At 37.4% G+C, this 23,214-nt stretch overlaps 1 protein-coding gene across 1 annotated transcript; it reads left to right on the top strand.

The window, feature by feature from the left end:
• The first annotated feature begins 19,887 nt into the window (after positions 1 to 19,887).
• LOC141680205 (uncharacterized) lies at positions 19,888 to 20,430 on the top strand. Its single transcript, XM_074486495.1, has one exon. The coding sequence runs from the start codon at positions 19,888 to 19,890 to the stop codon at positions 20,428 to 20,430; it is 543 nt and encodes a 180-aa protein (XP_074342596.1).
• The last annotated feature ends 2,784 nt before the right edge of the window (positions 20,431 to 23,214 follow it).

Here is a 23,214-nt window from a genome sequence, read left to right as displayed (position 1 = left end):
GCTATTTTCAACAGAAAGGGATATATTTTGATGAAACTTTTGCTCCTGTTGCAAGACTTAAAGCTATCAGAATTTTCTAGCCTACACAACCCATGCCAATTTTAAAGTCTATCAAATGGATGTAAAGAGTGCCTTTATAAATGGAGATTAGGAGGAGGAAGTCTATGTCAGTCAGCCTCTTAGTTTTGAAGACCCCAACTTTCCAGAATAATTTATTATCATGTGAAAGCACTCTATGGATTGAAGCAAGCACCAAGAGCCTGGTATGACACTTTGTCAAAGTTCCTTTTAGCAAATCATTTCATAAGACGTATTGTTGACAAAACCCTCTTTTTAGAAATTGTATTAGCTCTAGTATACTTGTTCAAATTTATGTAGATGATATTATATTTAGCTCAACAGATGAAAACGTTTGTAAAAAGTTTGCCAAACTAATGCAAAGTAAATATTAAATGAGCATGATGGGAGAATTAACTTACTTTCTTGGTCTCCATGTTAAGCAAGTTAGTGTTGGAATATTCATTAGTCAAACCAAATATGTTCATGATCTTTTAAAGAAGTTTGGCTTAATGGATTACACATCTGCAAAAACTCCTATGGCCACTGCCACTAAACTTGAAATAAACACAGCTGAAAAGTCTGTGGATATTTCAAATTATAGAGGCATGGTAGGTTCACTTTTATATTTAACAGCCAGTAGGCCAGATATAATGTTTGCTACTTGTATTTTGTGCTAGATTTCAAGCTAATCCTAGAGAATCTCATTTAGTAGCGATTAAGAGAATTTTCAGATATCTCAAAGGAACACAAAAACTTGGCATTTGATATCCTAGAGATTCTGGTTTTGATCTAATTGATTGTCCACATGCAAATTATACAGGTTGTAGAATAGATAGAAAAAATACAATATGAACCTATCAATTTCTAGGAAACTAAGGTGTATTAATTGCTGTATTTACTACTAGGGTTCGTGAGCTTCGAGGCTCGATTTGACTGCCCTTGTGTCTCGCGACTCGATCTGCCTTAACAAGATGCCTACGTACCTTGCTGATTGCCAATGATCAAGTCAAAAAATGTAGTTCTGATTTGTGGGTGAGACCCCTTATATAGATGTTGGGAGCCCTTGAATTGGACTAGAGTTGGGAGACTCGGTGGGCAAATCTCTGAACTAGAACGGACTTTGAAGTCCTAGGAAGTAGGAAACTGATTCCTTATCCTATGAGATTTCTTGGAGGCCAATCTCCAAGGAATCGTGTCCTCATTTGGACTTTATTTATCAGCTAATTGATCCATTATTAATTAATTATGAAATTAATTAATATTCAGGGCTTTGGGCCCTTTCTAATGGGCTTAACTTGTTGCCCAGTAAGGACACAATTGTTTAAGGGGGTTGGATACAATTGTATAAATGTTTCGAACAAGTAATAAAATATAACAGCTTTTTATATATCTGATAAAAACTGTTAAAAAATCCTCTCAAGAAATACCGATGTTCTTGAGAGCTGCTAGGTCGAATGATCCTCGAGTGTTGTACCCTAAGTGATGACCTAAACTGTGTTTATATACTACACAGCTACAACAGATTAATATAAGATATGCATTATCAAAAACTAACTGAAACTGATAAATATCTTAAATTAAACAGATAAAGTCCTATCTCTCAGATGTAACAGATATCTGCTCCACATTATAAGGAACATAACAAATCCTCTAATGCTGACTGTCTTCAAATACTGATGCCATGCAAATCCTGATGACATACCAAATCATGATGGTACATCAGATCCTGATGACATCCAATCAGCCAGATCATGAGCTTCTTCTGATAATTGAGAATTCAATATGTAACATAACTGTCAGCCCAATTCTGGTATAATTAATGTGATATTAATTAATCAATCAGGGTTTATTTTACTCCTTATCATTTACCCCCAACTTCTGGGAAACCGTAAAAGGTTTCGCAGAAGTTAAGTTCATTTGTTCCCTTACAGGGTATCATTTTTGCGTAAAGTGTGGAGCGACCTACACATTTACAACGATTTGCCTTGTTTATGGCTTCAGGGTTCTTTTAGAAACTCCCTATTACTTTTTTTACCTTATTCCCTCTTTTTAGGATATTACTGGTATTTTTCAGGAATTTTTCCTCAATTTCTGAGATTTTTCCTCTATTTTTTAGGAATTTTCCCTTAATTTCTGGGATTTTCCCTTAAATTACAGGAATTTCCCCTTAATTTATGGGATTTTTCCTTAACTTAGAGGAATTTTCCCTTAATTTCTGGGATTTTTCCTTAACTTATAGCAATTTATAAGGAATTTCCTTAATTTCTCAGGATTAATTCCCAATTTTTTGACTTAAATCGACCAGAAGTCATGCAAAATTGACCAGGATTCCTGATCAAAGTCGATCAGGATCCTGATCAAATTAGCAGCCAAATTTCCATTCTAGTCGACAAGGTTTCGATCAGGATTCCTGATCAAAATCGATCAGTATCGTGATCAAATTAACTTGGATCTTGTTGCTGTGTTCTGAGGTAAAATCGACCAGGAATCCTGAATCGATCAGGATTCTGATCGACTTAGACGTATATTTGACACTGAGATCTAAGGTAAAATCGACCAGGAATCCTGATCGATTCGATCATGATTCTGATCGATTTAGACTTGCTTTTGACACTATGCTCTTTCGAAAATTTGATCAAAATTATTCTTTTTATCGATCATGACTCTTATCGAATTAAGCAAATTTCTATATCTCTAGTCGAACGGAAATTCGATCAGATTTTTATCTTTTTCGACCATGACTCTGATCTAATTAAGTGATTTTCACCCTTCTAATCGAATGAAAATTCGATCAGAATTCTTCCTTTTTCGATCAGGACTCTGATCGACTTAAGTGATTTTTTACCGCTTTAATCGAATAAAAATTCGACCAGGGTTTCATTCACCATCGATCAGGACTCTGATCGATTACTTTAATTAAAATTCTGATCGATTTTTGACCTTTCAGTTTCCTTTTCTGTTTCTAGAATGTCCCTGAAGTTTCCTTTTTAGTGGGCTTTCTTAGATTGGGCCTTGCCTCTATGGGCTTTAGTCGATTCACATTCCTGAATTTTCGGCTATATAAGTGAGGTGAGAAGTAAGATTTCTCATTTCACTTCTCACTTCTCAAATTCTCTCAAAAATCTCTCTAGTTCTTCTCTAAGAAAGGCGATTTCCAGCGTTGTCTTCCACCGCAGCTCCACCATTTTCAACCTTTTTCTGGGTTTCAAGCCTTCCTCCCAAGAATATCAATGGCGGATCGCGACCTTGCTAGGCTGGCCAAGATGAATTCTTCAAAAAGAGGTACCGCCATTCAAATACGCTCTCTTTATACTTCTCTTATAGACATAATAAACACTAGTGGGGATGAATATCCATCTTTTTCTGACTTAGATTCTTACAACCATGGTAATACTTTTCATGAGCTAGATGGTAGGATATGAGCTTTTAACACCATGTACAGACTCCCCCTAACCTTAGAATTACTCTGGCTGCCCCTGGGGATAGGACTTGTAATTGGGAGGGGGATACAATCTTTATTTATCGAGGAGCTTTAACCGCGGGTCTTAGGTTCCCCTTCCACGAATTCATCACATGTTTGCTTGCAGATGTGCAAATGCACCCATGTCATCTCCCTCCTAATACATGAAGGAATATTATTTGCTTTATGGTTTTATGTCTTAGGAATGAATTCCCTCTTTCAGTCGCCATTTTTAGAAAAAAATTCAGTTCTATAACAGTGCTTTAACTCAACCGGGCTGGGTTTTATTACGTCAAAAGCCCAAAATTCCCCACATTTTTAATGGTAACTCTATTGTCGAGAATAACCCAAAGTGGAGAGACGAGTTTGTTAGATTAACATGGGCTGAAGGCGATTGGGCTACCCTTTTTCGTAGGCCCTTTTACAAGGTAGTAGATGGCAGCCCAGCTAGTATTAGGCTGACCGATGAGGAAGAGGTTGCATATCAAGCCCTCATTTTGGATGATGGAAAAACAGATACATGGACTCTCTTAGAGGAGTTCTCTTTGAAGAAAGTGGGCCTTTCTTAGGCCAGTGATATGGGTAATCTTAACCTCTTTTTTTTTTCTTTTTCTTTATTAAAACTCAATCATTTCCAGATTTTAATGTTTTTCTTCCTTTTTCATTTCAGCTTGCGAGGCCATTAATAACATTAATAGGCTTAAAGAGGGAAGATCTGGCCGCCAGAAGAGGGCCAAGCACAATAATGACCCCCAGAGCAAGCCTGATGCTCCTATCTTCCTTAGGCCTCATGCTCCAGTGGTGGAACTGGGGATGATGTGGATCCCCCTTTGAAGGCGCATTCTTTCAGGCCCAGCTGGGGCTTTAGGAGGAGTGATACGGTGGTAGGATCCACCAAACATGCTAAGGATTGGTCTTACCACTCCATAACTCCCCATGATTTCACTGATATTGTCACGGGGAGTGACATTGAGTCCATTGAGCTCCTGGGTTCTTAGGCCCAAGCTACGGTAACATTTATATCTTACCTTTTAATTTCAACTTCTCTCTTTGTTATTAAATCTGTGTTAAATCATACTTCTTTGTGCAGAGCAACACCTACTTCCAAGAGGCCCTTCATCAAGCTAGGTCCTGCAAGGGGAACTCAGATGTGTTTGAGAGGGAGATGAAGAAGTGGAAGAAGAGGGCTGAGATTTTGGAGAAGAAGCTAAAGACCAATGGGGAGGAGCTAACCAAGGCCCATGTTGAGCTGGTTAAGCTCTGGAGTGATAATAAAACCATCATTGATGACTATATGGATTCTGAGAAATTTAAGAATCTCATGGAAATTCAAGATGAGGGTCTTTATCCTCTTCAATTTACCCAAGGGTGGGATGCAGCTGTGAAGGCAGTGTCTGAGAAACACCCTGGCTTAATAGATCCCAAGGACTTTATAAGCCCTGAACAGCCAGAGACTGAAGACAGCCTGGATGCTCTCTTTACCTCCCCCCGGAATGATGAACGTATCCTCAATCCCGGTACTACCTCTCCCCCAGGTTCTTCTACAAAGGATGCCGAGCCTTCTGCTAATATTGAGAAGGAGGATACTGAGAAGGAGCAGGGGAAGGATGACTCCGACATGGAGGAGTAGTATTTCTAGTCTTTTAGACTTTATGTTTGTTGTTTTTATCTTAATTTATTGTACTATGAACTTATTTCCCTTCAGGGATTATTTATGTTATTTTAGGTTGTTTGCTTTCTTTTTATTATTTTTTTAAGTACTTGTACCATCTTATGGGAGTTAGTTTGCTAGCCTTTTCATACATTTCCCTTATATTTGCTCGTACTTGTACCGGAATAGATAAGTAAACTCAAACATACATGCGATGAACCAAATAGTTCTGGGATAAGTTTATAGAAACTTTATTAATTGTAAGATCTTGGGATCCATCCCTTACATAATTCTTCGTAGAACTAGAATTTGAAATAATAGTCTAATAACATATGAAATCCTAAGCGAGCAAAGCTTCAAGGTGCTTTTTAACCTTGTTACCACTATAATATATATAAACTATAGGTAGTAAACTTTCAGGTTTTGAGCATGCCAAGTCCGGGGTATTTCTTCTCCTTCCATTGTCTCCAATTTATAAGTTCCTCTCCCTTGAACATTCTTAACCTTATATGGCCTTTCCCAATTTGGGGCGAGCTTTCATTTCTGCCCTACTCTGGAAGTTTCCACCTTCCCTAGTACCAAATCTCCTTGCTTAAAGAATCTTTCTTTCACCCTTAAGTTGTAGTAAAAGGAGGACTTTTTATGATATTCTACGATCTTTTCATGCGCTGCATCTCGTACCTCATCTATCAAGTCCAGGTCTAACCTTTGCCCTTCTTCATTTTCCTCGGCATTGTATGCTTGGATTCTAGGAGACGAGTGCGATATCTCTACAGGAACAACTGCTTCTGCCCCATATGCTAGCATGAATGATGTTGCTCCCGTAGTAACTCTATAAGTAGTCCGGTAAGCCCAAAGTATCGGGAGTATTTCATCAACCCAATTATTCCTGGATTTCTCGATCCACTTTTTCAGCCCATCTAGAATTATACGATTTTCCACTTCCGCTTGCCCATTGGCTTGCGGATGAGCTACAGATGTAAATCGTAACTCGATCTCATTCTCCTCACAATACTTCCTGAACTCCTCATTATTGAACTGTGTTCCATTATCGGTAACCAGGATACGGGGAATTCTATATTTGCACATGATATTTTCCCACATGAATTGTGTAACTTGTTTGGTGGTGATCTTGGCTAATGGTTTAGCTTCAATCCATTTGGTAAAGTAATCAATAGCCACAATCAAGAATTTTCTTTGTGCAGTAGCCATCGGGAAAGGTCCGAGAAAATCCATTCCCCACATAGCAAAAGGGATTGGGGAGTTTATTGAAGTCAGCATTTTAGGAGGTTGTCTTACTACAGGAGCATATTTCTGACATCGATTACATCTCTTAACATAATCTTTGGCGTCAGCCATCATCTATGGCCAATAAAAGCCTAAACGGGTTATCTTATGTGCCTGTGCTCTGCCCCCAAATGTTGCCCACATATACCTTCATGTATTTTTTCAAGAGCCAAACGTGCCTCATCAGGTCTGAGGCATCTTAAATAAGGAACCACATAAGATCTTTTATACAGAATCCCATCGATCAAGGAATATCTCAGCACTTGAACAACCAATTTTCGTGCTTTAGTCACATCATTTGACAGCCGACCAATTTGAATATGGGCCTTAATGGGATCTATCCATGATATCCCCAGCCCTATAGGGGCTATAAGCTTAACATCAATGCTTCATGTTTTCAAAACACGGAACTTCCTGAGCCGTTCTCTATCTCTGATGAAGCGAATTTAGACAACGCATCTGCCTTAGCATTTTCCTCCCTTGGAATGTGCTAAACATGGCATTCATCGAACTGAGTCATCACAACCCTTACTAGGCGGACATACCTAGCCATTGTTTAATCTCTTGCCTCAAACTCTCCCTTGACCTGGGATATGACAAGCTTCGAATCCCCACAGACTTTCAAGTTCTTGACCCTCAGTGTTCCTGCTAGGCCAAGGCCAACTATTAGAGCTTCATACTCAGCTTCATTATTTGTGGTTGGGAAGTCTAAGTTCATGGCATATTTAATCAAGAAACCATCTAGGCTTTGTAAAACGAGACCTGCTCTACTCGAATTTGTATTTGATGCTCCATCAAAATAGAGAACCTAATATTCCTTCTTCTTGTTTTGTTCTCCTTCATTATCCTCTTTCCTCTCCATACCCTAAGGTTCAGTACTTTCCTGCTCCCCCAACTTCTTGGTTGGGGATGGTACATTCCACCACAATGTCAGCCAAAGCCTGGGCTTTTATCGTTGTTCGTGGTTTATACTTTATGTCGAATTCTCCCAATTTGATTGCCCATTTAATCAGCCTTCCGCTAGTTTAGAACTGTGAATAATGTTTCTCAAAGGTTGATTCGTTAACACTTCAATTTTATAAGCTTAGAAGTAAGGTCGCAACTTCCTTGAAGCCATCACCAGGGTTAAAGCAAACTTTTTAATAGTCGAATAATTCATTTCAGCTTCGTGCAGGATCTTACTGTCATAATATATGGGTTTCTGGACTTTAAGTTCCTCCTTAACCAATACAGCGCTCAAGGCATTTTCTGAAACGGCCAAATATAAGTACAAAACTTCATTCAGAGCTGGTTTGGCCAACAATGGGGCTTGAGCCATATACTTATTGAATCCCTCATATGCTTCCTGACTTTCCTCAGTCCATATGAAATATTTCACCTTCTTTAAGGATTTGAAGAATGACATGCACTTGTCCCCAGATTTGGAGATAAACCACCCCAATGCAGCAACCCTTCCAGTGAGCTTTTGAACATCTTTGACAGTCTTTGGAGGCTCCATATCCAAAATTGCCTTTATCTTATCAGGATTTGCCTGGATTCCCCTCTTGGAGACCATCAATCCCAAAAATTTCCCAGATCCAACTCCGAAAGCACACTTTGCAGAATTTAGCATCATTTTGTGATATCTCAGGACCTCAAAAGCTTCCCTCAAATGGGCTATGTGGTCGGTCTTCACCAGACTCTTGGCTAACATGTCATCACATAAACTTCCATAGTTTTTCCAATAAGATCCTTAAAAATTTTATTCACCAACCTTTGATAGGTAGTTCCTGCATTCTTGAGACCAAACGCCATAACTAGATAACAAAAAACACCAAAGTCACTGATGAATGATACCTTTGGGATGTCATCTAACCCATCCATGAAACTCAGTATCTCGTGACCAACGGTCGCATCTATCAATGTATCTATCATTGGCAAAGGGAAATAATCTATTGGGCTTGCATCATTCAGGTCAGTGAAGTCCAAGCACATTCTCCACTTTCAATTAGCCTTCTTTACCATTACAGGATTTGCCAACCACTCCGAAAACTGTATCTCTTCAATGAAACCAGCCTCTAAGAGTTTCTCTACTTCTTGCTTAATAGCTTCCTGCCTCTCTAGAGAAAAAATTCTTTTCTTTTGTTTCACAGTTGTAACACCCCCAGATCCGGGGTCGGGAATCCGGGTCGTCACGGTCTTTCTTTCCATAATATCACTTCACTTAATTAATAATAAATAACCTTATGCTATGACCCCACACTAACACACACCACAACCCGTTATAGTCTCAGAGATGAAATTGAAATAAGTACAAGTCCTTGAATCCACAATTTAAAAGTTATTACAACCCAAATGATTACTTGATAAATTTACAGTTAATTGCCATTATCTGCCACAAGTTATAATTATACAATATTTGGTTCCCAAAAGTAGAATGCCTGATCTACCAATAGATCTACCTATGCAACTATAGCAGCTACAACATCAACGGGAAGACGCGGGACACTTCCCACGCGCTTGCGCTGGGTCTGCTTGAGTCTGGCCATCTTTCCTAACTGTTGTTGTGTGATGAAAAAATGAAGCAAGAGTGAGCATTACAGCTCGCAAGATAATATATAGTGTAAACAATAATGCAAGTATCTAAATGGATAACTTACTAGAATCCTTTATCAAGTGTAAGGTAATTACTTACTGGATATAAGCTTAAAGGAAGATGAATTTACCAATTACTTCACTATACTTATACCATTTTTAGAAATCTACTTGAACTACTACTGTTTAAAGTATAATAAGTTTCAAAAGGTCATCCCATAGATGAGACCACAAGTTAAAACTTGAATAGATTCAATCTTTGAGATATTTTTAAAGGAAATGAAGTTACGAGATACTTCATTCAATGGAAACACCATTAAAACTGTTTGACTTTGTCAAAGCTTCGACAACCACCCATTCGTAGCCTTTCAATCGAAATGCTCTGGGTAGTGTTGCAGAATTGTCCAACTGGATGATGAACTCATTACGGGAGTTTTGTCGCGCCTGGAAGACCACTTACGATGATCAGTCATAGTAGTGCAACCCCACCATTTTCTACATGTAGAGGAGAACCTGTCGGATTTACTTGTCAACCGAACACTGGACTCCTAAGGAATGTACCGTCTTGCGGAACTTCCAGGCCATTTGGGCCAATATAATAAGGCTGGGCCGGCGCCACTCGACCACTTACGCCACTCCTAGTTCAGATGTAATCCATGACTCTGAAACATAAAGCTCGTCCCCACTTTCCCCAAGTAGAAACTTGTTGATACGGCTCCACCAAGAAGTCGTATCTAGTTGGAAAGGAAAACTCACCGATATTTCCCAGGCGATGCCTGTTAATGGATTAACTTGTTCCAAGAATTTTACTTCCCGAGTATTGGGTAAGTAATCAAAACTCTTTTATCAAAATAGCAACCTGGTTGCGAATATAAAATACACCACAGAGCCGGATCCCTCAGGTTTTGAGCGAATATTTAAATCCCCTTTGAAAGGAAGATCTTAAATATATAAAAAAATGAGTTTTGGGGTCCGCTCTAACTTTTAAAATCATTTTGAAGGCTCGCAAACATTTTTAAGAATGTTTGGAGTAGTGCTGTTTTAATGAAATAAATCAGTCCCAATTATTAGGAAATATCTGAATATTATTATTTAAATAATATTCTCATAAAGAATAATCTTTATAAAAATAATTGAAGTAGAAGTTTTAAAATTTATACTTGCAATCAGTATTAAATAACCAAAGATATACTTATACAAAAGTACTATCTTTATTTGAATAATCAAAAGTAAGTTTGATTATCGACACATTATTCTTTAATAAAATTAAGAATAATAATTAGTAAATAATCGGAGTCATAAGTCCTCGAATGAATATTTAAAATAATATTCAATAATAAAATAAACGGGGTCATAAGCCCTCGAATGAATATTTAAAATAATATTTAATAATAAAACAAACGGGGTCATAAGCCCTCGAATGAATATTCAAAATAATATTCATTAATAAAATAAGGTTATCGAATAAACCTTATTTGATTCATAGTTTTTAAAAACTATTCATATATTTATAAAAATATATATATATTATACTCGGAAGCATCGACTCCCGGTTTTAGAAAAATGTTCACCTTTGGGTCCCCTATACTAAGGGTATATGCAAATTACCGCTTATCTCTAGCATAGGTATTATCAACTGAATCAACAGATATATGTATCAAGATTACGAAACAGGCATGCATATATACCGTATCACATGCTACAATATATCGCAAGAATTTGCTAAATAACCATTATGCATCTATTACAAGATAATGCATGTACAAATGTATACATCACAACAACAGTATAACGGATAGAAAACTTGCCTGAGCGACTGGGGGTTATAAATGGCTTGGGAGGAGTCTGGTACCTATAAACAACATATAAGTTGGAATTAAACCAAAGTCGCTTATGAATCTATACTTTAACCAATTAGACCCTAACGTTCGCTTTTGCGCTTAACGATTCACTTAAGTCGCTCGAGTACCCTCGGCTCCACCATTTTTAATAAATTAACCATTAAGGGTTTTAAGGCGATTCTTTTGCGAGTGACTTTGGAACTGCCTAATACACTTTACATAAATATTTCATACTCCAATTAGTCCTTTAAAGTCTTTAACCTATGTTTCAAAGTAAGGCGAGGGGTAATGGTTCGTTCTCGAAACGCCGTTACTTAAAACGGTCGTTTCTCCTAAACCGTACATCGGAATCAAACGAACTACATATCAAAACGAAGCTCGTAACATGAACTATCTAGTCATGGCAATGGTCAAAACCTAGCAGTGAGTTCACGGGTCCTAATGTTAAGAACAAAAACAGTCTAAAGTAAATCGGACATTATGACGGCTATGTTTACGCGATTACCCAAATCTAAACCACTCCAAATCAACCCACAATCAACATCCCAACCAAACTCCATCCATACTTCACCATAACAGCCCCAACAACTCAAAATTATCAATTTATACTATTCTCAAACATGAATTTAAACTATACTTTACTTCATTAATCAACAATCCAAGAATTACAACTTCAAAAACTTCACAAAACCAATTAACCTCTACATACACAACAATCAAGCCTCTCATGAATTATAACAACAAAACTAAACCTAATTACTCAAGTAAAGTTAGGGTTTGGAGGGGTTATACCTTCCTTGGAGAGTGGAGAATCAAGTAATTAGCTTGGAATCACCCTTAAAAGTCCTTATCCAAGCTTAATCTAAACAAAAACTCAAGAACAAAAATTTTAGTTCTTGAAAAACACTATTCACCATCTTTTTCCATGATTTTTAGGAAGAGATTGTGAAAGATTTAGGAGCTCAAACTTATAGGATATCCATAACTAAGCATAAGGGACCTTGGATAATTACCTTGTGATTTAACAATGGTTGGATCTTGATTTTTGAAAATTCTTCTCTTGAAATAAGAAAAAGCCGAGAGCTTTTCTTTGAAGAAAAGGGAAGAGCTTTTGGTGTTTTTGTGATTTGTTTTGATTTGTCTTGGTTGGTTGATTTTTGATTTGTTTTGTTTTGTTTTATTACCTTTTACCATGGTAACTTTTGTGTGGTTCTAAATTAACCAATAACACACTTTGCTTTGGTTATGCTTATGTCACCAAGTGATGTCACCCTCCCACATTTGTCCTCTTCTTATTGGTTTGATGACATCATCCCCACTAACCTCTTTGATTAGCTTCTAATTACTTGCCTAATGACCGCTGATCTGTTATACGGTTCGCTTAACTTTCGTTTTCGTTTATCGTTTGAGGGATCATACCCGGGATCTTATTACTTAGGTTTCCTTAACCTTTCTCAATACATTATATTCCTTTTATGATCCTCTCTTATAATCCTTGAATTTAAATCCTTTTTATTCTATTACCTTATACTCAATTCTTTCTGTATCTGGTAGATTTCCGGGAAAAATCAAAGTGTTCGGGTTTGGATTCTGACGATCTTTACATACACTTATATACCACATAGAGTACTAATAATATCCCAGAAGATCAATAAAAGAACCCCTACATAGTGTGGCATGAAAAGTTTTCTTATTCAGCATAATCAGCAAAACACTATTCATAAGGGTTTCAAAAATTCCAAAATTTGGGGTTATTACAACAGTCTTCCGATTTAGATCTATGTTCAACTTGTGAGTGATCAGTTTTGGGTCTATGCCAGACATATCGGCTGCTGACCATGCAAATACATCTCTATTCTCTTGTAAAAACTTCACCAGCTTCCCTCTTATGGGCTCTTCTAGCGACGCTCCAATGAAAGTTACTTTCTCAGGATCCTCGGGAGCCAAAGGAATCGGAACTAAGTCTTCTGCTGGCTTCCCTCTTTTCTCATTATTCTCACGGATATCCAGATCTTCAATAGGTAGAACCTGCCCCCAACTCCATCAGTCCAAAGGGAGGTCACATAACAACTCCCTGCCATCTTTTGATCTCTTCTCTCTTCTCCAATCCCATTCCGGGTGAAAAACTTCATCACTGAATGGCACGAAGAAGGGACTTCCTTGAAAGCATGTATTCCCGTTCTTCCCATGATTGCGTTGTAAGTTTATCCTGCCTTTACCACTACGAAGTCTAATATCTGTGTTGCTTGTCTTGGTTCCTGACCCATGGTCATCGGTAACTTAATTATCCCTTCCACGGGGCATTCCACTCTAGCAAATCCATATATCGGCATATCAGTTGGGGTTAATTGAGAATCATTGTAACCCAATCTTATAAAGGTATCATGAAGCAAAATATCCACCGAGACACCATTGTCTACAAGGACCCTCTTCACTAGGTTGTTCCCTATTATCGGTGTTATGACCAGAGGATCATCTTATGGAAATTTAATACCCTTCAAGTCAAAATCATCGAACATCATTGTGACTCCTGTCCTAGCCCTCTTCGGGGCTTCCCCGACAATATGCATAACTTCATTAGTATAGGCTTTCCTCAAGTTTCTGGATGAGCCCGCAACAGTTGGTCCTCTAAAAATTGTATTTATCACTGGCCCTCGGGGTCATGGCCCTTCAAAGATCATCTTGATCCCTCCTACGATCATCGAAATTCTTTCTTCCATTATTATTCCTATCTCCTCCATCTCTAGTATACTTGCTCAACCTTCCTTTTCGAATGAGGAACTCTATTTCATCCTTCAATTTTCTACACTCATCGGTGTCATGACCAGCTTCCTTGTGAAATCTGCAATATTTGCTCTTATCTAGCTTGGTAGGATCAGCCTTCAGAGGCTTAGACCAACAAACATCTTTATCCTTCTCAATTTCCATCAAGATCTGACTTGTAGGAGCGTTCAACTTAGCATATTCAGTGAACTTTTATCTAGGTCCTCCCTTCTTCGGGGTTGAATCATTGCTTTGCTCAGTTCTAGGATACTTGTCTTTAGAAATATATTCTAGATCAGTTTTCGCTTCTTGCCTCCAACGGGCTCGTTATTTACTACCGTCTTCGTCATACTCTCCTCCACTTTGATGTACTTCCTGGCCCTATCTTGAAGCTGCAGCATGCTTTCAGGGGGGCGCTTGGCTAATGACATCTTGAAGAACTCGTCCCTAGTTCCTTGCTGCAATGCTATCATGGCTACCTTATCATCAAGGTTTGGGACCTTCAAAGCCTCATTAGTGAAAAGGTTCAGATAGTCTCCCAAGGACTCTTTTGCTCCCTGCACAATGGTTATGAGGGATGCTGAACTCTTCTCATACACTCTTCCACTGATGAACTGCTTAATAAAAGCATGACTTAAGTCTCTAAAGGACCCAATTGAATTTGGAGGCAAACGTCTGTACCACCTTTGAGCCATTCCCGATAGGGTTTGAGGAAAGACCCGACACTTAATAGCGTCATTCACGGGTTGCAGCAACAGTGCATTAGAGAACGTCTGATGTGATTAGCGGGATCTCCAGTGCCATCATAAGCTTTGATGGTGGGCATCTTAAACTTCCTTGAGATATGGGTATTCATTATCTCTTCAGAGAATGGTGGAGTAGGATCATCTGGATCTCCTAGGGGCAAAAGATCACTTGGATCAGCCCTTGGGACAACAACCCTTCTTTGCAGCAGACCATCCAGATCTATGATTGGCGGATTTCTCCTCCTTGGAGGTAGTGGGGGTCTTGGGGTCAGGAGTGCCTCTAGATCACGCTTCAGCCTTTGGATTTCAGCCTCGTGAGCCCTGATTCTCTCCTACACTTCTTGGGGATTCATCCCTCGGGTGCTCCTAGGACGCTGATTACCATCAGGCATCGGCTCTTTACCAGCACGCCTCCTTCTTGGAGCCACATCATCATCTGAAGATTCAGAGTCTCTCCCAGTGTAAGGCCCAGAGAATTCTTGATCCTTCGAAATAGGAGCCAAACCGCGTATGTAGGGGGCGTCTGCCCTTGCGCTTCACTCCAATTTGTATGTCCACTTCCTCCAACCTCGGGGTATAGGGGCATCCCATAAGGGGGGTTAGTGGTCACAACAGTGGAATACTCATACCCAACAGGTCGAGGATTCACAGGTGCATATAGCTGCTGAAATTGGGAATTCATCTCTTGAGGAGCCGGGGGATTCATCCCTTATAGAGCCGGGGGATTCGTCCCTTATGGCTGAGGCCCGGTTTCCCCTATCGGGGTTCCTCCTTGGGTAGAGGCGTAGGACGTGTGTGTGGGTATCTCCATTGTCGACGAAATCATTTGAGTTGTTCCAGCTGGTGTTCCTTCAGCGGCGCTGTTTCCACTCCATGTTCTCGCCCTAGTTGTTGTTAGGTTTCCCACAGACGGTGCCAAATGTTATGGATAAAAAATTAAGGTGTATTAATTGCTGTATTTACTACTAGGGTTCGTGATCTTCGAGGCTCAATTTGACTGCTCTTGTGTCTCGTGACTCGATCTGCCTTAACAAGATGCCTACGTACCTTGCTGATTACCAAGGATCAAGTCAAAAAACGTAGTTCTGATTTGTGGGGTGAGACCCCTTATATTGATGTTGGGAGCCCTTGAATTGGACTGGATTTGGGAGACTTGGTGGGTAAGTCTCTGAATTAGAATGGATTTTGGAGTCCTAGGAAGTATAAAACTGATTCCTTATCCTATGATATTTCTTGGAGGCCAATCTTCAAGGAATTGTGTCCTCATTTGGACTTTATTAATCAGCTGATTTATCCCTTATTAATTAATTACAAAATTAATTAATATTCAGGGCTTTGGGCCCTTTCTAATGGGCTTAACTGTCAGCCCAATTCTGGTATAATTAATGCGATATTAATTACACAATCAGGGTTTATTTTACTCCTTATCAGAAACAAACTAGTGTCCTCATTTTGTAAGAAATAAAACTCAGTTTCTATTTCCACAGCTGAGGCTGAATATATTGCTGCTGGTAGCTGTTGTGCACAGATTTTATGGATGGAGAATCAACTATTGGATTATGGTCTACATGTGGACAAGATTCCAATTTTCTGTGACAACACAAGTGCCATTGCCATTACTGAAAATCCTGTACAGCATTCAAGGACAAAGCACATTGACATCAAGTACCATTTCATTCGAGAACATGTCATGAATGGTACTTTGGAACTTTATTTTGTTCCAAGTGAGCTGCGACTTGCAGACATCTTCACCAAGCCACTTGATGAGTCAACTTTCACTAGGTTGGTGAGTTAGGTATGCTTAATTATTTCTAAGTTATTTTGATGTCTAAGCAATTTGTAATGCAGACAGAAACAAATTTAATTTTTCCTAAAAAGATGAAATTTTGGCTAAGTCAAAATTTATATCTCGACGGATGTTCATTATCCGCTGAAAGTGAATATCCGTTGAATTTCATTATCTATTGAAAATCAAATATTTTTCTGGGTGCTTTATATCTCGATGGATAATTGTTTAATATATATCCGTTGAATTGCTTTAATCATAGTCGTTAATTCTATATATTTTATCCGTCGAAATTACTTACAGTGTGTATGTATATGTCGATGGATAATCTTTAAAATTTCTGCAGTTTATTTCATTTTTAAACGACTATTTTTGGCAATTTTTAATTGGGTACTTTATTGTATTTTTTTAATATTTACTTGTTTATTTCTGAGAAAGTATAAAAGCCCCCTTTTATTTTCATTTTATCTTTCTCAAAGCAATTTTTTTATTCTCTTCGTCTCCAAAACCCTTCTTTCTCTATAACTGCTTTCAATCACAAAAATGGCACCTGTAGTCAAGATTATGTCTCAATCTGGATTTGTCTATGAGAAGAACAAAAATGGCACCTGTAGTCAAGTCATTTTATTCCACAATTATCAGTCATTACACCTGAAAAGGTATTTCTGAATAAATTTACATATTTTTTTCCATTATTGTAATCCATAAATATACATAGTCTGGTGCATCAAAAGTTGAAAGCCTAGCATATTGGTAGCTCCTACCTCGGCCATAGCGGCATCAAGGCCTACTGGAAACTGAGGAACGTTTCCTATCTATTCATGAATTAGGAGCTTGGTCATGTTCATCTTGTCTAGCTGTTGTTGTGTGATGAAGAAATAAAGCAAGGGTGAGCAAAAAAGCTCACCAGAATAACATGTATAATATTTAACAATATATGAGCATTCTCATAGTACTCATGAAAGTCTTGGTCAAACAGAAATGAACCAAGTATGATATCTTAACGTGACGAAGTCGCAATTATTAAGTATATATATATTCTTTTCAAAATATTTGAAATTCTCTGCCATGCATAATATACACAGAGTTCTAGTTTATAACTGTATAAACATATCATTGCAAGGTGATCTCATATGTCTAACCTTGTTTCAATGTTTTTCTGAATATCTTTGTCATGCATAAGATAATCATTTACTAGATATAAGTTAAAAAGATGAAGTTACAGGATACTCCAATATACTTATATCTTTTCCGAATACTGCTTGAACTACCACCGTTCAAGTTATAATCAGTTTCAAAAGTTCATCTTATATCGATGAAGTTACAAGGTAAGACTTGTATATAACTCATTTTCGCAAAAACTCTTGAGGGCTTTTATCTTCTCAAGGAAACTCAAATCTTTGATCATTAACAAAATATGAAATTACGAAATACTTCATTTAATGGAAACATCATTAACAAAATTTGACCCTGCCAACACTCAACAATCGCCCAGCCGTAGCCTTTCTATCTAAGTGCTCTGGGTAGTGTTGCAGAAATATCCAAAATGGATGATGAACTCATTACCGGAGTTTGCCGCGCCAGGAAGACCACTCACGGTGATCAATCGCAATAGTGCAACCCCATAATTTTCTACATGTAGAGCAGAACAGTCAGATTTACTTGTCGACTGAACGTTGGACTCCTAAGAAATGGACCGTCTAAGCGGAACTTCTGGGCCATTTGGTCCAATAAATAAGGCTGGGCCGGCGCAACTCGACCACTTACGCCACTCCTAGTTCAGATAAAATCCATGACATTGAAACGTATAGCTCGTCTCCCCTTTCCCCAAGTAGAAACTTGTTGATACGACTCCACCAAGAAGTCACATCTAGTTGGAAAGGAAAACTCACCGATATTTCCCAGGCGATGAATGTTAATGGATTAACTTATTCCAAGAATTTTACTTTTCGAATGTTGGGTAAGTAATTAAAAACTCTTTTATCAAAACAACAACTTCATTGTGAATATATAGATACATCACAGAGCCAGATCCCTCAGATTTTTTGAGCAAGTATTTAAATCCCCTTCGAAGGGGAGATCTTAAATTTAAAAACAAGTTTTGGGATCCGCTCTAACTTTCAAAAATAGTTTTGATAAAGTTTGAAAATAATCTCTGGAAATATTTAAAGTAGGAATGATTTAATAGTATCAATCATTTCCCGAATATTTGGTGAATATCGAAATATTATTCCTTAGGAAAATAAAGAATATTATTTAATAAAATAAGCGGAGTCATAAGTCCTCGAATGAATATTCGGACTAATATTCATTAAATAAAATAAGAGGAATCATAAGTCCTTGAATGAATATTCAGACTAATATTCATTTGTTAATTGAAATAAAATAAGTTTCATAAGTAGAAACTCTAATTAAATAATTAAAATAGTCTTTGATCGTAATAAGAATCTTAAATGAATATTCATAAAATAATATTCACTTTGTTGTAAATTGATTGTTATTGTCAAAGATTAAATAGTAAGGCTAGGCTTAGACTTGGAAATCTTCACATTGCATTTAATTTGCTTGTCTCTTGTTTTGGCTATAAATAGCCTTGTTTGTGATGAAGAAAAACACACACAAGCAGCTTTCATCTCTCTAGTCTGCTCTCTTTCTCCCTTTATGCTATATTTACTTTTACAGAGGTTCGATATAATATTGTTATAGCTAGTATTTTACAACACGTTATCAGCACGAAGCCCTGCCGAAACTAAGAAGGTATAATTTTAATTTAAATATACATATATATAAGTAGACGTGTTTACACCCTCTACATATAATTTATATATATATGTGACCGAAGTAGATGTGGTTACACCCTCTACTAATAATCTAAATATATATGGCCGGAGCACCGCCTATTAAAATTATTTTACGGTACCATTTAATTTTGGGTAATACCGAAATATAGTGGGAACCTTAATTTATAAATTGCATAATTATCGGATAATAACTTTTCCCATAACTAACTTATGCAGGATTGTCCACTTTAATTTATTATTGGTCGAAGATAACCTGCATACGCACACGTCCGTATGGCGGGTGAAAATCCATTTATCATTTTATATATAGATTTGTTTATATTATCAGTGATAATAATGATATATACATTGATTATTGCGTACTTGTTAACACACCCTATTAACTAGGATTTGATGTAATATTCACATTAATGAATTAAAATTTAATAATTTTCGTGTTAATTCAGATTTAGTATGACAAATATTACAAGCTTGTCGTTCGTTGCCTTGGACATTTCTGGCGATAATTATTTATCATGGGTACAAGATGTAAAGTTGCATTTGGATTCAAAAAAATTAAGCGATACAATAAAGGCAGAAAATAAATCTACGGCTGAAGAAAACATTACCTCTATAATTTTTCTCCGACACCACATGCATGAAGATTTAAAATCTGAGTACTTAGAAGTCGAGGATCCCTTTATTTTATGGGAAAATCTAAAGGATAGGTTCGATCACCAGAAACTAGTTTATCTACCTGCAGCTGAAAATGATTGGGCTAATTTAAGACTTCAGGATTTTAAGAGTGTCTGAGCATATAGCTCTGCTTTGTTCAAAATAAGTTCTAGGCTTATTATTTGTGGTGAAAAAGTTACGGAGAAAAGAAAAATCGATAAAACACTATCAACTTTTCACCCCAACAATATTAACTTAGCAGAGATGTACAGGGAGCGCAAATTTACTAAGTTCGGGGATCTTCTATCAACTCTCCTCGTCGCTGAACAGAATCATGAATTGGCGATTAAGAATCATCAATCCCCTCCAATAGGATCTGCCCCATTACCTGAAGTAAATAACATGTCATTCCAGCAGAATGTACATGGAAAAGGGTATAGAGGTGGACGGGGCCAAGGTCGGTACCGTGGACGAGGTCGGAGCCACGGGCATTTTCGTCCATATAACAACTCTGGTCACCGGAAGTGGCAATCTGAATCACAGAGTAAAAGAAAGGCACCACGAGCAGGAAAAACTGAAAATATTTGCTATAGGTGCGGCATGGATGGTCACTGGACACGTAATTATCATGCCCCAAATCATCTTGTTAAGCTATACCAATCTTCTCAAAAATCAAAAGAGAAAATGGTAGAAACAAATTTCTCCAACAATAACATAGATGATTTTTCGAAAATCACAACTGGAGGAATAAGCATTAATGGTCCGAATGAACCTAACGAAACTCCCATATGGGAGGCTGAAGATTAGTTTCGTATAATTACTATAGTAGCGTGTATTGTGTGCTTTATTTTATTTGAACTATGTAGTGTGTTATGTTCTTATCAAATAAATTATGTTTCTTAATTATATACATAATGGATTCTGAAGATATATGCATTGCTGATTGTGATACAACTCATACGATTCTACATAACCGAAAATATTTTACCCAAATAACCAAAACTGAAGCTCAAGTCAGAACGATTTCCGGCATATCTAATATAATCGAAGGTTTTGGAAAAGCTAGTTTCGTCTCACCTAATGGTACCCACATACACATTCCAAATGCATTATATTCTAGTAAGTCTACTAGAAATCTTCTTAGTTTTAAAGATATCCGACTCAAGAATTTTCACATCGGAACTACATCTGAGGCTAATAGAGAATATCTTCTTATTACTTCCGCTAATCCTAGCAACAAGAAAATCTTAGAAAATTTTCACTCACTTTCCTCGAGATTATATATGATGAAAATTAGAACTATTGAGTCACATAATGTCATTGCTTCCAAACTCATAGATCCAAAAGCTTTTACACTTTGGCATGAAAGATTAGGTCATCCTGGTGTCTCTATGATGCGTCGTATTATAGAGAATTCTACTGGTCATCCTCTTAAAGATTTTAAAGTTCTTTCCAACAATGACCTTCCATGTTCAGCATGTTCTTTAGGAAAACTGATTACTCGACCATCCCCTACTAAAGTTCAGCTTGAAAGCCCAACTTTTCTAGAAAGGATCCAAGGCGACATATGTGGACCTATACACTCATCATCTAGCCCATTTAGGTATTTCATGGTATTAATCGATACCTCAACTAGATGGTCTCATGTTTGTCTTCTCTCAACTCGTAATGATGCTTTTGCAAAATTACTTGCCCAAATAATCAAATTACGAGCTCAATTCCCAGATCATTGCATCAAGTCAATTCGTTTAGATAATGCCGGCAAATTCACATCTGCAACTTTTATCAACTATTGCATGTCTGTAGGAATCTCAGTTGAACACCCAGTTCCTCATGTACATACACAAAATGGGTTAGCCGAGTCCTTTATCAAAAGACTCCAACTTATTGCAAGACCTCTGTTATTGAAAGCAAAATTACCTATATCTATTTGGGGTCACGCAATACTTCACGCTGCTAATATTATTAGGATTAGGCCAACTTCCTACAACCAACATTCTCCACTACAACTGGTACTTGGTCAAGTTCCTAATATTTCTCACTTCAAAATTTTCGGAAGTGCGGTATATGTACCGATTGCTCCACCACAAAGATCGAAGATGGGAGCTCAAAGGAGAATAGGTATCTACGTTGGTTTTGATTCCACATCTATAATTAAATATCTGGAACCTCTAAATGGAGATTTATTTACCGCAAGATATGCAGATTGTCATTTTGACGAGTCTATTTTTACCTCCCTTAGGGGGAGATAAACATTCGAATAAAGTTAATCCTGACCTATCATGGAATGCAACAGGACTATATTTTCTAGATCCACGTACCGGTCAATGTGAACTTGAAGTTAAAAGAATTATCCATATGCAAAATATTGCAAACCAAATGCCTGACGCATTTAACGATTCTAGAAATATAACTAAATCTCATATACATGCAGTAAATACTCCAGCCAGAATAGATATACCAATTCAAAAATCAGATACTGAAGAATTGGTTACAGAATCAAAGCCACGCCTAAAGCGTGGTAGACCGGTCGGTGCAAAAGATGTTGCACCACGAAAAAGGAAAATAAAGAAAATTGTCCCTGAAATGGCACATGCTCCAAAGGAAGCAAATATCCCTGAAGTGGTATTATCTCCTGAAGAGATTCCATCCCCTGAAGATACGGGATTAAACAATCATGAAATTTCAATAAATTTTGTGCATGATATGAAATTATGGGATCGAAGTAAAGCCATAATTGATGATGTATTTGTGTATTCCGCAGCATTGGATGTAGACATAAATTCTGATCCTGAGCCACAAAGTGTGGATGAATGCCGTCAAAGAAAAGACTAGCCAAAATGGAAAGACGCAATCCAAACAGAATTAAATTCATTGCGTGAAAGAGAAGTATTTAGGCCTGTTGTCGAAACACCAATTGGTGTAAACCCTGTTAGGAATAAATGGGTATTCATAAGAAAACGAAATGAAAAGAATGAAATTATGAGATATAAAGCCCGACTTGTAGCACAAGGGTTTTCTCAAAGGCCTGGCATTAATTATCTAGAGACATACTCGCCAGTGATGGATGGAATTACTTTACATTTTATATTAGGTATGGCATCTAAAGAAAATTTGGAAACTCATCTTATGGACGTCGTTACTGCATACCTATATGGTTCACTCGATAGTGAAATTTTTATGAAAATCCCAGAAGGGTTAAAAATGGATGAGTTCAAGGAACCTCGTCATATATACTCCATTAAACTTCAACGATCATTGTATGGACTGAAACAATCTGGTCGTATGTGGTATAACAGACTAAGTCGTTATTTGCAAAAGAATGGGTATATTAGTAATCAAATTTCTCCATGTGTTTTTATCAAAAAATCACAATCTGGTTTTGTGATTATTGCTGTATATGTGGATGATTTAAATCTTATAGGAACATCTACAGAGGTTAATGATGCTGTCATATACCTAAAGACAGAGTTTGAAATGAAAGATCTTGGAAAGACAAAATATTATCTTGGGATACAAGTCGAGCACTTGTCAACAGGAATTTTCCTCCACCAAACCACAAATACATAAAAGGTTTTGAACATATTTTAC

The sequence above is a fragment of the Apium graveolens genome, chromosome 8 (assembly GCF_009905375.1).
Source record: "Apium graveolens cultivar Ventura chromosome 8, ASM990537v1, whole genome shotgun sequence".
NCBI classification, from domain to species: Eukaryota; Viridiplantae; Streptophyta; class Magnoliopsida; order Apiales; family Apiaceae; genus Apium; species Apium graveolens.
The sequence above is the reverse complement of the archived record's forward strand: the minus strand, read 5'-3'. Positions and strand labels throughout refer to the sequence as shown.